The sequence below is a fragment of the Hemicordylus capensis genome, chromosome 2, assembly GCF_027244095.1.
Source record: "Hemicordylus capensis ecotype Gifberg chromosome 2, rHemCap1.1.pri, whole genome shotgun sequence".
NCBI lineage: Eukaryota > Metazoa > Chordata > Lepidosauria > Squamata > Cordylidae > Hemicordylus > Hemicordylus capensis.
The window spans coordinates 65,881,657-65,898,017 of record NC_069658.1 but is presented as its reverse complement, the minus strand read 5'-3'; the positions used below and the strand labels follow the sequence as shown (position 1 = coordinate 65,898,017).

The following is a 16,361-nucleotide window of genomic DNA, read 5'->3' as shown; positions in this document are numbered from 1 at the left end:
CCTGGAGGCCATTTGTGTGACCTCTGTGCATGCGCAGAGGCTATTTGTGAGACTTTTCAAATTTGCATTGTCATGCAAATAGCCTCCGTGCATGCTGGAGCGCCGGGCCTGGTTTGGGAGGTGGAGCCCTGCCCCTGCTTTCCTCACCCAGCCCTGTTAGGAATTTGTTTTTAAAATTTATTTATTTATTGATCATACTTTTTTTAATGCTGCCTGATATGTAAATATCTAGGCAGTGTACAAATAAAAGTTAGGCAGGGCTCCCTCGAGCTGCCAAACTGGTTCCAAACCAGTTCAGCCTGGTTTGACACTCGTACCGAACCGGGGCTGATTCAACTCGAACTTGCGGGCCAGTTTGCTGGTTTGAGTTCGACTCAAACCGAACTGCTGGAATTGGTTCGTGCACACTCCTAATGCCACATCCATAATTGTGCATCCAAATAACCTGTGAGTTTTAGTGAATGAGGGAGGCAGTATTATGACTAGTCATTTGCTTTTAAAAATACCCCTACCATCTGTCCACATCTCTTTTGCCCAAATTTATTCTTCTACTAGTACTACACCAACACTACTCCAAGTTGTCACATCTTTTTCCACAGGCCTGAGTAACCACTTGTAGCTTCTTGGCATCCATCTTATTTATGTATTTTTTATTTTTCTATGTAAATTCCTGAGAATTGTGTTGAAGAGCAGTATATAAATATCAGTAGTAGTAGTAGTAGTAGTAGTAGTAGTAGTAGTAGATAATTTCCCCATATTTCACTTGACCTCTAAAATCCTCTTGCATGTCAGAACAGTCATCTGGATCTTTTTCCCTACCTATCAGCCATCCCCTGCCTTTCCTTTTGGCTGCAAATGCTGGCAAAAATTGCAGATCACACACTCTCTGTTCTCCTTTGACACTTGTGCTGCTAATTTAAATGGTAATAGGGGAGAGGCTGATGTTACTGCATACAGTAGCAGCCAAATGTAGGCCAGCCCTTTTGCCTACTAACTGCATCACTTCCTAGGCCTGAAGCGGCCTAGGAAGTTAGTTGTGTGGAGTATGGTGGTGGTATGCCATGAGCCACACTTGAGAACTCACAAGGTCTGGCAGACATCCAGACTAAATTACTCAGTAGAACTATATAAGAGGTACTCTAAAGGAGTACTTACTTTCAGTAGAACTTCCATTGAGTAATTTAGTGAGGATGTCAGCCCTTATGTTTGGCATAATAAGTGTGTTAAATTAGTGTGGACATTGTAGCCATTATGGATGAATGGACTATTAGATCTTTATACCACCTTTCATTAAAACAATCTTAAGGTGGTTTACAAAACATTTAAAACAATGTAAAACTATAAAACAGTTACATAATAAAAATATTAGATTGGAATATAAAAATACAAATCTAATTAAATGGTGTGTGTGTGTGTACACACACACACACACACACACACACACACACACACAATAAGACCACAAAATACAGAGCAGCAGTAACAAAAACAACACTCATATAAAAGCCCTGGTAAAAAGCCAAGATTTCACTTGCTTTCTAAAAACTGTAATAGAGGTTGAGCAACATTACCTCCTTGTTGCTAATGATCTGGATCCTGACCCGTTGCAAACCAGGAAAAATAGAATGTTTGCAGGCCGCCCTTTATGACAACATGCTGTGCCACCGCATGCTGATGCCAGGGACTCCGGTTGACGCCCCTGTGCCTTCGACATCTGGTACAGTATCGAGGTTGACATCAGGCACGGTGTCTAAATCAATGTCGGGAACTGCTGCCGTGCAGTCTAAAACCTTGACACAAACTGCCTCGGCGTCTGCTATAGGCATGTTTAAGGTGCTTGAGCCGCCCTCTGACTTGACCCACCATAAGTGGCACAAGTCTCAACATCGGGGGTCCGATGCTAAAGTAACTCCCCCTCCCAAGAAACATCGGGAGAAGAGTGCCAAGACTGGGCGCTAGGAGATTCCCGCTGCTCCGCAGGCTACACGTTCTGCAACAACTCTCCAGTCGGCACCGGTGACTTCTTTAACTCATCCTACAACTCCAGAAGTTGTGGAGCTTGACTTCTGTGTCCATGACTTGACACATTACTTCACTGGTGATACCAGAATCGATAACGGCCATGGTGTCAACTGCTTGGCACTGTGAGCGCTCTCTAACACCCGCTATGACGCCGATGCAATCTCCGTCTCCAGCCACTGTTTGTACACAGCAAACTCTTCGTCCTTCATCTTCCCCTGTCTCTTCCCACATCGACACCAAGGATGATGATTTGCAGGCCGGCTTGGGACCTGGTGATGTCCCCAACATTTCTTGAATATGCTGGATTCCACTGAAAGCACTCCATCGGCATTAACCTTTTATGGGTTCCTAAGCCACGGTCTTGATGCCGAGGAGGATGGAGGAGCGTTCTTGATACCGAAAACTCCAGGAACTTCACCTTTTCGGACCCATCTCTCCACTAATTCCACACTGTCAGCATTCCAGCCTTTTCCAGTCAATGCAGACCTCCAGCCCACATCCATGGAAAGCCCCAAGGGACTGTGCTGCCACACAGGGCTTGGTGCATGGAGGAGGTTTGCTTCGCAGGCACAGCTGCGCTCCCTTGGACTTCTGTTGGATCACCAAAAGTATAGACTCTGGAAGACCCATCGCCATATGTTGGCTTTGATGGTGCCTATAGCCACCAAGTGACGCCTTCACCCGAATTACCGAAACCAGTCGCAACCATAGTCTCAGTGTCAACCCAGATCACTCCGTTGCCTATGCTGACCATTGCTGGGATCTCGATGTTGACCCAGGTTACGCCACTGAGAATAGACAATGCTTTGATTCCTAAGCACCCAATTCAGCTTGCTTGTGTGTCCACACAGACTATGGAGATACCTAAGCCTCGTCATCGTAAGAGTGGTCCTTGACACTACTTAGTCTACTATTCAAACGGTCACTAAGAAGAAAAAGGTTCTGCTCCTTCTAGGCTACGTACTGTAATCTTAACAGATGACTATGATTCTGATTCATCTTCCACTAGCACAGGTTCCTCTGAACACCCTGATAACCCCCCACTCAAGGTAGTGCCAAGTGACAACATGTCTCCTAACGCGGAGATGCGTTCCTATTACCAACAAATCTCTGAGATGGCATCTGTGCTTGGATAAAGAAGCAGGCGGAAGATGTGGATGATCCTGTCTATAAGTTCTTTAACTCAGTGGGTACCACCCAACCAGTGCACCTCCCTATGCTGCCTATGATCAAGACTGCTAAGTCAACGTGGGAAACTCTCCAGTTTTCTGCTCCCACCAAACGAGCTTGCAGAATTTGTATAGAATTCAATAGGAGGGAAATGGCTTTCTGTTGAAACATCCACATCCCAACTCTGTCGTTGTGGATTGCCCTTGTAATCTAAAACCGGCAGAAGACATACCACGCCAGGGGACATGGAGGGATGAATGTTGGATGTCCTGGGTCGAAAGATCTATTCTACCTCCTGCCTGGTGGTAAAGATTGTGAATTACACTGCCTGTTTTGCTAAATATGGTCACTTCCTCTGGGATGAGTTCCGGAGGAATTTCTGGCCAAGTTCAATGACATCCATTCCAAAGTCACCCTCCTAACTAAACAGCAATTGAGTAATGCCAAGCACCTGGCGGAAACCAAATCTCGGACTTTGGCGACTGCCGTTTCTTTACAGAGGTTCGCTTGGCTTCACTCCATCACGCTTCAACCAGATATGAAAGATTGTGTGGAGAACTTACCCTTCGATGGGAAGGGTCTCTTCTGTGAAACCACAGACTCCACCATGGAGTTCATCAAAAAACAGAAGTTCACAGCTAAAACATTTTTGGCTCCTTCCCAGACCCATAACTCTAAATACTGCCAGTACGATAGGAAACAGTACTCCTACAAGCAGACTGACCTTCTGTAAGCGGTATCAGTGCTTCAATAGGAAGCCCTTTAACCAGAAGTCCAGAGCCTCATAAGGCGCCTGCCCAAAGACTACCAACTCAGGAAAGCAACATCTTTGATTGAAGTCAGTCTGCAGCATCCCCTCGTCCAGGAGTCACCACCTTCAACTTCTTTACAACCTTCCATCTTAGCTGCCTCTGGCATCTAGCTGGCAAGTCATGCCTTTACATGGTGCAACATAACATCAGACCACCAGGTCCTTTGCATAGTCTAGATGGGCTATGCGATACAGTTCACAACCCTGCCATCGTTCAACAGAATAAAGTACACGCCTGCATTCCCACTGTCTATGGAAGAAGTTCAGACACTCTTGGACAAAGAGATGATATCACCTGTTCAGTGGACAGATCAGTAGTGGATTTCTTAAACTCCCGCTGCTTCCAGGTCCTGAAAGGCACAGGGGTCTACGACCAATCATGGACTTACGGTGACTGAACTGTCACGTGGACATGCGCAAGTTTCACATGGTGACATTGCAGAGCCTCTCTCCTCCACAGGGAGGAGTGGTTCGCAGTGTTGGACTTCCGAGATGTGTACTTCACATTGAAAACCAGCACAATCAGAGGCAGTACCTCAGGTACACGGTGGGGCACCAGATCTGTCAGTACAATGTTCTCCTGTTTGGTCTGGTGACAGTGCCCCCATGTATTTACATGGCTGTGATCATAGCACACCTCCAGTGACAGGGGTTGGCAATTTTTTCTTTCCTCGATGACTGACTCCTGTCAGGAAGAATAAAAGATCAGTTATCTTCACAGGTCTCAACAGTACTGAGCTTGCTTCAGGACCTGGGTGTCCAGGTCAGTTGGTCAAAGTTGATGCTGCTTGTGCATCAAGACCCTGATAACCACCTTCATAACGCAACCAAGACAGAAAGCTCACAAGAAACAGAAGCTGCTGGGCCTCATGGCATCATGCAGTTCCACAACTTCAAAGTTTTCAGCTCTGGTTTTTGTCAGTTCTTCGACGCGGTCTCTGTGCTTTACACGAATGGGCTTTGCGCCTGCGCAGAGACCACACTGGAGCTTCCAAGCTAGAGAACTGCTTTTTGATGGTAACCCCGCCCCCTTGGTATATAGGCGGCTGCGTAGGCTTCTCTCTCCAGTCTTTCTTTGTCCGCGATTGAAGACACATTGTTGAGCTCTTCCTTGCTAGACGCTTCGCAAGTACTGCATTCTCCTTCCCTCTTTTCTCCTCATTTTAGTTCAGTACTTCCCTTCTTTAGCATTTTTATTTCACCCCGCCCCCCCCCCCGAATACTCTTTAGTTTCGTTTTTCCACCTCGTCGTGGCCTTCGGGCCCGGCGTCCTGCAGATCCTTCACCTCTGCTTCTTTTCGTTTACCTTCTTCGGCCTATGGCAAAGACTACAAAATTTAATCAGTGTGATCGCTGCATATCCAAGATCCCTTCGACGACGGCCACAAACTCTGCCTTTTTTGCCTTGGTGAGTCCCATAAAGTTGGCTCTTGCATACACTGCGCGGCCTTTACCAAACGGGTGCACAAGAACTGAGACTCTCGTCTTCGTTCTTGGCTTTGGGAACAGTCGTTCCAACCTACGGGCTTGGACAAACTGTCCACCATGTAGGTTTCGTCCAATACCTCTCCTGCAGCCCAGGGCTTACAGCCCATTTTGGTCCCTCCGGGAGTCTCGACAACTACCCCTGAGGTGAATGTGCCCGTTGATCCCACGGCTCGGGCTTCGACGTCGATACCGAAGATTTCGGTGGCAGTGTCAATCTTGATGGCGGCGTTGATTGAACCACGTTCCATCCAGCCATCCAAAAAGAAGAGGAAGAAGGACCGTCGCACCCCTTCTGAACCTCCAGCAAAAAAGCACAGGTCAACGCACAATACCGAACGTCGATCCCGAACTCTACACACTGAAACTGCCCTAAATACCGAGGTCATTTACGACTCCAGCCCACACGATCCCATGTACGAGTCTGACCATGACTCTCAGCCTGAGGAGCTCCCACCCGAACAACCATGCCACTGGACCAACCGAGAGTTGGAAGCTGCTCTGGACAAGCGCTATGCCAGACAAATTGAGGAAGAAGCTGACTACTTCTACGCTCATCAAGAGGTTCGCCAACGCCATCAGGCCTCCACAGCTGCGGAGCCACCCCTTTGACGTTCTGCCTCCCCTCACTCTTCTATACCAGCCTACTCAACCTCGGCTCGCTCCCGAACCCACCTTCGGGATCGACAACTTTGCCTCCTCCTCCCCCTCCCTGGACCACATCTCTTCTGCCTCCACGAGTTCCATCCAGAAACCCGCCAGTGCAGGCAGCCACGGCTGCTATTGCCCCCGACTCCAGGCCAATGCCTCGGCTCCGGATTCGACCCCTTCAACCTCCGGTATCAACTGACTCGTCAGATTTGTCTTCGGACGAAGAGGGCCCTGAATCCTCCCTATCCGATTGGATATCTCTGGGCTCTTCGCCCCCTTCTTTATTGCTGGACCCGAGGCCCAGCTGCCCATCAGAGGACTTCCGTGTTTATACAGATTTTGTCTCACGTATGGCAGCTTCCCTTGGAGTCCAACTGGCTCAGGGAGACAAATCTGAACCTGACCCTCTTTTTCAATTAATCGAGGAGGAGGCGCGCCCATCGGTATCGTTACTGTTGAACCTGTCCATTCTTAAAGTAACCAAGACCTGTTGGATCAAACCATCCTCTCTCCCACAGACATCTAGATGGCTGGACTCCTTTTACAAGGTTCATGCCTCCACAGAACAAGATGATTCCTTCTTAAAACAGCATCATTCTACATATTCGATTGTGGTCGAATCTTCCCTTTCCAAATTCAGGGGCTATTCCTCTTCCACCCCACCTGACAAGGAGGGGAAAAAACTAGATGGGTTTGGAAGACGATTATACTCAATTGCTTCTTTATTGACTAGAATCACAAATTACCAGGCATACTATGCCAAGTATCAATCCTTTCTTTGGGACCATGTTGCTCCATTCCTGGACCACCTTCCGGAAGAACAACAGGCCCCAGCCAAGGTTTTCCTTCGGGAGGCCACGCAGGTCTCTAAACAAGAACTGCATGCAATTTGCCATTCCACAGAAGGGGCCGCTAAAGTAATGGCAACTTCAGTCGCCCTCCGCCGCCATGCTTGGCTCACATCTTCTGGTCTCACGTCCGATGCCAGGTCCAGAGTGGAAGATCTACCCTTCAATGGCTCCTCTCTATTCGGAGAGAAAACGGATTATACTCTTCAGAAAGTACAGAAACTGCGTAATGCAGCCCGTTCCATGGGCCTTTAACACTCCACAAACCGTCACTATAAACCACAAAAATGGCAACGCCAATCATACTCCTCTAAACAACAATACTATCAACCCTTTCGCTCCAACAGATGTCAACTTTACAGAAAGCACTCCAACTTCACCGGATCCAAAATGCAGCACTGATCCAAAAGATCTCAACCCCCAGCCAAGGGACAATGACTTGCACCCTCTGCCCCACTGGGGAACCAGGCTCTCCCCTTTCATCGCTGCTTGGTAAAATATCACCACGGTCTCCTGGGCCTTGACCATAGTAAGGATGGGTTATGCTATAGAGTTTGCATCAACTCCTGCATACAATCCTCCGTTATCCTCTCCACCCACCCCGGCTCTCCTTCAGGAGGTCGACTCTTTACTCTCCAAATCTGCAATAGGACTGGTTCACAATCCACAAACCCCGGGATTCCATTCCCGATACCTCACTGTTCCCAAGCCGGATGGCTCCCTTCACCCCATCCTGGATCTTTGGGAACTCAACTCTTACATCACCTATCGCAGGTTCCGTATGATCACGATTCCTACACTCATCTCCTTTCTGCAAAAGAACCAGTGGTTCGTTTCCATCTATCTCAAAGATTCATATTACCACATCACTATCAGACCTCAGCATCATTGTTTCCTCCGCTTTCAAATAGCACACAACATTTACCAATTCCGCACACTCCATTTCAGACTGGCATCTGCGCCCCGGGTGTTCACCAAATGCATGGCCCCGGTGGTGGCAGCCCTACAACAACAAAATATTCAGATTTTTCCATACTCGACAATTGGCTCGTGGTGGCTCACAGCCCACAATCTCTCCTCAGAGACCTCCACACGGTCATCCTCCTCCTCTCCAATCTGGACCTGCAGGTGAACTATGACAAATCGAAGCTCAAACCCTCCAAAACCATAGAATTCCTGAGGATCCTCTTCGACTCAGTGCAATCCAAAATCTTCCTTCCCCAACGCAGAACCCAGGCCATCCTGGACTTGTTGGCCCACCTACTCTGCCACCCTACCCAATCAGCACGCACAGTGCAGTGCCTGCTAGGACATATGGCCTTCACCACCCATGTCCTCCCTCATGCCAGACTATGAGCTAGGGCTCTCCAGCACTGGTTTCTCTCTTCGTTCTCTCCCCATGAGGACTCCCTCGCCATCAAACTGACCCTTCCGCCTCGGGTTCTGCACTCCCTTCTATGGTGGACAGACATGACCAACCTCACCGTCAGCTCCCCCTTCCACCCTCCCCGTCCAGCCCTTCTACTCACCACGGATGCATCCTTGGATGGTTGGGGTGCCCATGCCAGCAATCACAACATCCACCGCTTCTGGACACCGACAGAAGCCTCCCATCATATCAATTATCTCAAACTCTTAGCAATATTCAGAGCCTTGAAAGCCTTCCTTCCCCTGATACGAGGCTCTCATGTCCTCGTCCAGACGGACAATACTACCGCCAAAGCTTACCTGAACAGACAGGGTGTCACCTCTTCCACCCCACTCCTGTTCCTGACCATGGACCTATGGCTTTGGTGCATTCACCACGATATCACGCCCTTGGCGGTCCACATACAAGGACAGGACACTGTCACGGTGGACAGGCTAAGCAGGACTCAAACAACATATCACGAATGGCAACTACATCCCCCCATGCGCCGCTCCCTCTTCCGCCGTTGGTTTCTCCCAGAAATAGACTTCTTCGCGTCAGAAGCGAATGCACAGTGCCACCAGTATTGTTCCAGGTCCGGGATCAGACCCAATTCCCTGGGAGACACATTTGCCCTACCTTGGACGAACTGCTTCATCTACGCCTTTCCTCCAATCCCTTTACTTCCTCGAGTCCTTCCTAAGATCTCCCAGGACCTCCCGCACTGCATCCTCATTGCCTTGTGGTGGCCCAGGCAGCCCTGGTTTCCCCAACTGCTTCGCCTATCCAACCATCAATACCACCACTTCCCGAACATCCCTCACCTCCTCTCTATGCAGAACGGTTGACTTCTCCATCCAGACTTACAACGTCTCCACCTCACAGCCTGGCACATAGTCCCTGCAGACCTACTACGAATAGTCCAGGCCTTGCGCAAACCCTCCACAGTCTCCTCTTACTCCCACAAGTCAACCCGTTTTCAAACCTATCTAAACGACAGAGAAATTCCTCTGCACTCTGTTTCTGTAGAACATATTTGTGCCTACTTTCTATCCCTCAAGCAGGCTGGACTTAAGATCCCGTCCTTGCGGGTCCATCTGGCAGCCATAGTGGCTAACTCTCCCACTTCCACACCCTCGTGGTCCCAGCTTCCCACTGTCAAGCGCTTCTTTAAAGGTCTCACTTACCTTTATCTGGACCCTCCAGTCATGGCCCCGTCTTCGGACCTGACCTTGGTCCTCTCTTCGCTGATTAACGCTCCCTTCGAACCCATGGCTACAATTTCTCTCGACCTCCTTTCCTGTAAGGTGGCCTTCCTCACAGCTATCACCTCGGCCAGACGAGTCAGTGAACTCAGGGCTCTTAGAGTTGACCCTCCTTATCTCACCTTCCACAAGGAAAAGGCCATCCTGCGGCCGAACATTGCCTTTCTTCTGAAAGTAGTCACATCGTTCCACCGTTCCCAACCTATCTCCTTACCTGCATTCTTTGCTGAGCTGACAACTGCGGCCGAACGGTGCCTCCACACTGTAGACGTCTGAAGGGCACTCGCCTTCTACGTCGACCGTACCTCTGCCTTTCGAACCTCCAATTCTCTCTTTGTGCTCCACTCTGGCCCTAACAAGGGCAAACAGGCCTCTGCACAGACTATATCCAGATGGGTGGTCCGCGCCCTCTCCCTGGCATACCAGATCGCCAAGAAGCCTCCTCCACCCTCTCTTAAAGCACATTTGATGAGGGCGGTTGCGGCGTCTACTGCTTTTGACAGATCTATTCCTCTAGATGTCATCTGCCAGGCAGCTACGTGGGCGTCAAAGCACTCCTTCATACACCATTACGCCCTGGATGTCCAAGCCGGAAAAGACACGGCGTTTGGCAGGGCAGTGCTACAATCCATCTTCGCCTGATCCTGCCTCCAGGTGAGCATGGCACGGGTGCAGCTTGCTATGCGCCCATTCGTGTAAATCTCAGAGACCATGTCAAAGAACAACAGGTTGCTTACCTGTAACTTGGGTTCTTCTAGTGATAATCTGTGCTCTTACATGCCCACCCATCCTCCCCTCTTCTGATGTCTTTTCTGCTAGTCTCTTTCAGATTGCAGACTCAGAAGACTGGAGAGGGAAGCCCACGTAGCCGCCTATATACCAAGGTGGTGGAGTTACCACCAAAATGCAGTTCTCTGGCTTGGAAGCTCCGATGTGGTCTCTGCGCAGGCTCAAAGCCCTTTCATGTAAGAGCACAGATGACTACTAGAAGAACCCAGGTTGCAGGTAAGCAACCTGTTGGTTTCTAGCCGAATGTGGACAGCACTCAAATACTGCTGACAATTCCTTACCCAATCCTGGTTTCACGCCAATGGTGGACAAAGGAAGTCAACCTGCTGTCAGGAGTCCCCTTCCAAGTGCCTCAACCATATGCTTAAGTCACAACGGATGCTTCCTTGCAAGGCTGGGGAGCCCACTGCAGGGATCTTCGAGCACAGGGTCTGTGGTCTCTGAACCAGCACCAGATTCATATCAACATTTTAGAACTGCTGGCAGTGTTCCAGGCACTCAAGTCCTTCCAACCGTCTCTGACGGGCAAGTCAGAGCAAGTCAGCCTGGACAATACACAGCGATCACCTATTTACACTACCAGGGAAGGACAGTCTTCCTCTTCCTTTGCATGCTAAGCCTGCAAATTTGGAACTAGGCCATAGCACAGCAGATTATCCTGACCGCGATCCGCATCAAAGGTGTGGAGAACACCTTAGCGGATCATCTCAGCAGATCACAACTTTTTCTACAGGAACACGAATGGGAGCTCAATCAGCAATACCTCCAGCCACTGTTCAGGACCTGGGGGACCCCAGAAATCGACTTGTTTGCAACATCCATGAACAAGAAGTGCCCCCGTATTGCTCGAGGGCCAGCATCGGCTGTAACTCCAGAGGGGGATGCCTTCCAATTCAACTGGGGTCGAAAGTTGCAATACATCTTTTCTCCTTACCCTTTTTTGAACACAGTTCTGGCGAAAATCCTGCAGGAGTCTGCAGATTGCATATTGATTGCTCCATGGTTTCAACAGGCACTCAGACTGTCGAAGGGTCACCACAGAAGTCTGCCTCAACGTGAGGATATCCTGGTACATGAGGCTCCATCATCCCGACCTGAAAACTCTAAACCTGATTGCCTGGAAGATAGGCTTTGAAATGATATCCTCCTCAACGGGAAGAAATCTACTCACGTAAACTACAACAGCAAATGGAAATGATTTACGCTGTATACACAGAGGCACAGCTTTCTGCCTCATTCTGCTGCTTCTCGCCAAGTCTTGCTATACCTCATGAACCTGAAGCAGCAGAAGCAGGCCAATATTTCCATCAAAGTTGGCCGCTAATTCTGCTTGTCATCCCAGATCAGACAGAATGACAGTTTTCTCTCATCCAGACTCCAAAAGATTCCTAAAAGGTCTGAACAACTTCTACCCTCCTATCCAGTGACCTACTGAACAGTGGAACCTGTCCCTTTTTCTGTCCGCTCGAACGGAACCTCCTTTTTAGCCCAAGGCAATGGCCCTTCCAAAACATGTGGCACTGAAGATGGCCTCTCTGTTGGGTCGCTGGTCAGTGAACTAAATGCCCTTTTCATTGATGTCCCTGTGGAAGAAAACGTGGTCTTCACACTATGTTTGTAAATCTAAGTAGATTGCTTTATTGATACAAAGACAGTTTCAGCTGAAAATGGGTCAGATCAAGCCCGTGCAGGTAACAGATCTGACCAGATTCCAAAGACCCCGTGCAAAATACAGGACACAGTCTTATCTTGTCAAAAGAGGAAATTATGTCATTTGTCTTAGTTTGCGCAAACATTTCAATCAGTTAGCTGGTAGGTTACACATGTATATTAAAACAAGGAAGTTACAGTGACAATCCATATTTGTCCTGCATGATCAGATTGCTCTAGACAGGGTCATGCAAAGTATTAGCTGCCATCATTGTCTGCGAAAATATTTTCAAATTTCTAGGGACCTTTTCCCCAAATCTATTTCAAGCTGAACCCCAAGCTTGCCATTTCCTACCTGCCTGCTTGTTTTCTCCTTGCATAGCATTTCTGCTTTAAAAGCTGTTGCATCAAGCTAGCAAAATGGCTTTGGTTTGGTCAAGCAAGCGAAATGATTTCCACATTCTCTACAAGGACAAGATAGTGCCTCTACAAGGACAAGGTGGTGCTTCACCTAGACCCTGAGTTTAGGCCTAATTTACAATTACAAACTTTCATATCAGCAGTGATATTGTCTTACCTACCTTCTTCAGGAATCCCATGACAGTGCTCGAGCGTTCGCTGCATTCCTTGGATGTAAGGCATGCACTCCTCTTCTACTTGCAGTTGACCACCTCTAGGAAGACAAAACGCCTTTTAGTCAGCTACAAAGGCAAGGTGAAAGGTTGCCAAATTTCTAGACAAAGACTATCCCACTGAAATGTGGAATCTGTTTTCTAAGCGTACAAGCACCAGAAAGTAGAGCCCCCAAGGACCATATGGGCTCACTCTACCAGGACTTACACTACTTCTGCTGCCCATATGGCTGGCAAGCTCAGAGACATCTGCACAGCAGCAACTTGGCCCTCTGAGCATACCTTTGTGAAGCATTACGCATTGGACCTTCGCTCTGCAACTCAGGCCACCTTCGGGAAGGGTGTGCTGAAAAGGGTCTTACCTTAGCATACTACACCCGCCTCCAGACTGACAGCTTGTTAGTCACCCACTCTTATCAATCAATCAACTTTATTACGGTCAAAGACCAGCATAGGTAAACGCATACAACTATCAGTGAATATAAAAATGTCTAAGAAGTATAAAATATTTAAAATAAGCTATCAGATATACCAAAGGATAAAAGTGGAATAGCTAAAAAATAAGGGAAGACAGCTGATAAGACTAATAAAACTGATACAACAACTAACTGATATAAGCAATTTAGTGCAATCTATATATAAAATTGGTCTATAGGGAGATATATCCGCTCTTATGAGTGCAACATTCACAATCCAGATAGACAGTTTGCTCAACTGTAACTATTGATCTGGAAGTAATTCCTTTGCAGTCATAAGACCCTCCCGCCAGCCTTGCTTCAGTATGCAAAGTGATAAAACGTATGTTTACAAGAATACTTCAGGCGACTCACCTTGTTGTACTGTAGTCTGTTTCCATACAATGATTGCATCCAAATGTCAGTCCTTCAGGAACTGAGAAGAGAAACACTAGCCAGCCCAAATCAACGAAGTGCATTGAGCGCTTCGAGGAGCCTAGTCAATTCTGTCCAAACGGTCCTGCGCAGAACACACTCTGACTGCAATGGATCACTTCCAGATCAATAGTTACAGTTGAGCAACCTGTTTTTCCCCCCTTTCTGACAACAGTTCTAGAATCTCATTCCATCAGTAAGCCAGTTCTTTCTTGTGATAGGATTTCAACCTCATCACCACCACCATCTGACCGCACATGAAGTCTTCCCCATTAGCCCTATTCCACAATATCACTTTTCTTCTGTTTTGTGCTTCTGTCTTCACACATCTTGTTCCTACACATTCCTTCTATAATAAATTATCTAATACAGTAATCTTCACTATTTTTCAAGCAAGGAACACTTCAGCACAAAGCCTTCAGCCATTTCCTATTGTGCTGACATCTGCACAGTACTGCACTTTTCTCAGTGCTGAGAGGGTCCTCCTCCTAAGAGCTCTTTGGGGAAAGTGTTGAGAAGGGCTACACCTCCCAGCATTCCTCGCATTGCCTTCCAGGATGGTTCAGGGGCTCAAGAGGGCTCTGCTCCCTTAAAGGAGCCCATTGTTTCTGGAAAAGGTGCAGCACTTCACAGTGGGAATGGCTGCCTCTGCATGGTACTAGGGAGACAGTACAGAGTATTCTGTTTTGGCTGAAGCTTTGCAAGGCCTCCTTTAGTCAGGGAACCACAGTTTGAGTTTATGGGAGCCGAGCCGTCACTGCCTCCCAGGCCTTACAATGAAGAACACTGGTCTACTACACTTACAGTCTAATACAGTCTTTGTCCCTATTTCAATCTCTTCATAGAAAACAGGAGAGTCAGAGGATATAGAGACAATCTGTTTTCAAGATCACATTGAGAAAAATTGTAGCTTGCCTGTACGTTATAATGTTCTACTTTTGTTCTAAAGCTGGAGTCGGTAGAATTAGTGCATTCTAAATCACACCAGACCTGTTTTTCAGACCCATTAGTATTGCAAACATCCTTCAGATAAATTATCCTGAAGTGGAACCGCAGTGCTTAGAGCAGAATAATCTGTCCACATCCTAAATGGCTTTATGTATTGGCTTTCTATGCAGGACTCATCAAGTAGTGAAGACTCTGCAGATGACTCATCCAGTGAAATCAAACGGAAGAAACACAAAGAGTAGGATATGAACCTTTAAATATTTTGATTCTTAATTTATCTCAGATGTTGTTTGCCCTGCTTAAGACCTTCTCTTATCATGGTTATTTCACAGAGGAAAAAATTACTGTCATATCCAAGGAATAATACTGTATTCTTATATTTGTTTATCTTACTATTTGCATAGCAATCTGTAGAGTAACTTTTCAGGATTTGCATTTTTTTAAATTAAGATTTTATTAAAATTTAAATGAGATTACAGCATATATTCTAATTACAGAAGATCAGGCAACTGGAACAGCATTAGGAATGTAACTGGCTGAAAAATATCCCTTCCTAACTAGGGATGTGCACGGAACCAGGCGGGGGAAGTTCAAAGGTGTGGGGGGATTGACTTTAAGGGTGGGAAAGAGTGCACTTAACCTTTCCTCCGCTTTTTCCCCACTGACGCTCCATTGCAATCCGGTCCAGTGGGGCAGCAACGTCCCTCCCTGCTGCCCAGTCCACCCCTCGGACCAGAAGTAAGCAGAAGTACCCGGCGCGCTTGCTCGTGCACAGGTGCCCAACATGCGCACGCGGGGTACTTCTGCTTACTTCCGGTCTGAGGAGCAGACCAGGCAGCATGGAGGTACGCTGCCGGACTGGTTTGCAGTATAGCTCCAGCAGAGGGGAAAGCAGAGGGAGGGGTAAGTGCAACCCCCCCTGCCCTTAAAGTCAACCAACCCATCTTTGAACTGGCAGACCCGCTGGTCATTCGAACCAGTTCGGAGGCCCATAAAGGGCCTCCAAACCAGTTCCGTGCACATCCCTATTTCTAACCACTTAAAAACTATGAACTGCCTTGGGATGAATTTCATGAAAGGTGGTACAGATATTGAACTATAAATACAAATTAAAAAATAAACACAATCCACTGAGGCCTTTTCCTTTATGGATCTCCAGTAGTCCACAGATTTTGACTGGCCATGGTAACCAACCAAAATGTATGGATGCAAGTATCTCAACCATTGGCGGGGGAAAGCTTGGGTCTTGTCTATGAACATCAACAAAGTACAGAACAAGGTTGGAGATAATTCCACATACATAACACCCCTCCTGAGCTTGAAATTGGGAAGGATGGCAGGGATCATCCCTGCAGTCACAGTGCACTGCTGAGATGGCTGGGAGCACCTCCAAAGTGCAGCATAACATGGGTGAGCCCTAGCATTCCTTTGAAGCTAGGGGATGGGAACAGGGGATTGTGTTCACAGTGATGCTGTGCTTCATTTCAAAGGTACTGCACCTCAGGGAGCAGCCCTGCAGTTACACTTCACTTCTGCAATGATCAAAATGCCTATAATGAACAGCACAGCTGTGGGGATAATGCCTGTCCTCACCTGCAAGCTCAAAAGAAGGGCTTGGGCTCATCAGAGAGGGAGGAAGATTTACCCTGGCAAGTGTGATTAGTGTATTTGTGGGCCCCAACAGTTTCATTAAATTGAGTGGAATTTACAGGACACAGCTATGGTATCAGGCGTTTCCTCATTTCACTGGGGTTTAATGGCATTTTAAAACATGATTTCATGAACAGTTTCA

General features: G+C 47.7%; 1 protein-coding gene across 5 annotated transcripts in view; it reads left to right on the top strand.

Annotated features, from left to right (window-relative positions):
* CHD1 (chromodomain helicase DNA binding protein 1) overlaps nucleotides 1-16,361 on the top strand; it is a 109,345-nt gene that overhangs the window by 29,941 nt on the left and 63,043 nt on the right. For all 5 annotated transcript variants that reach the window (XM_053290684.1, XM_053290683.1, XM_053290682.1 and 2 more), the window contains exon 5: nucleotides 14,740-14,807. In XM_053290684.1, coding sequence (XP_053146659.1) covers nucleotides 14,740-14,807 — 68 coding nt within the window. The remainder of the gene's footprint in view (nucleotides 1-14,739; nucleotides 14,808-16,361) is intronic.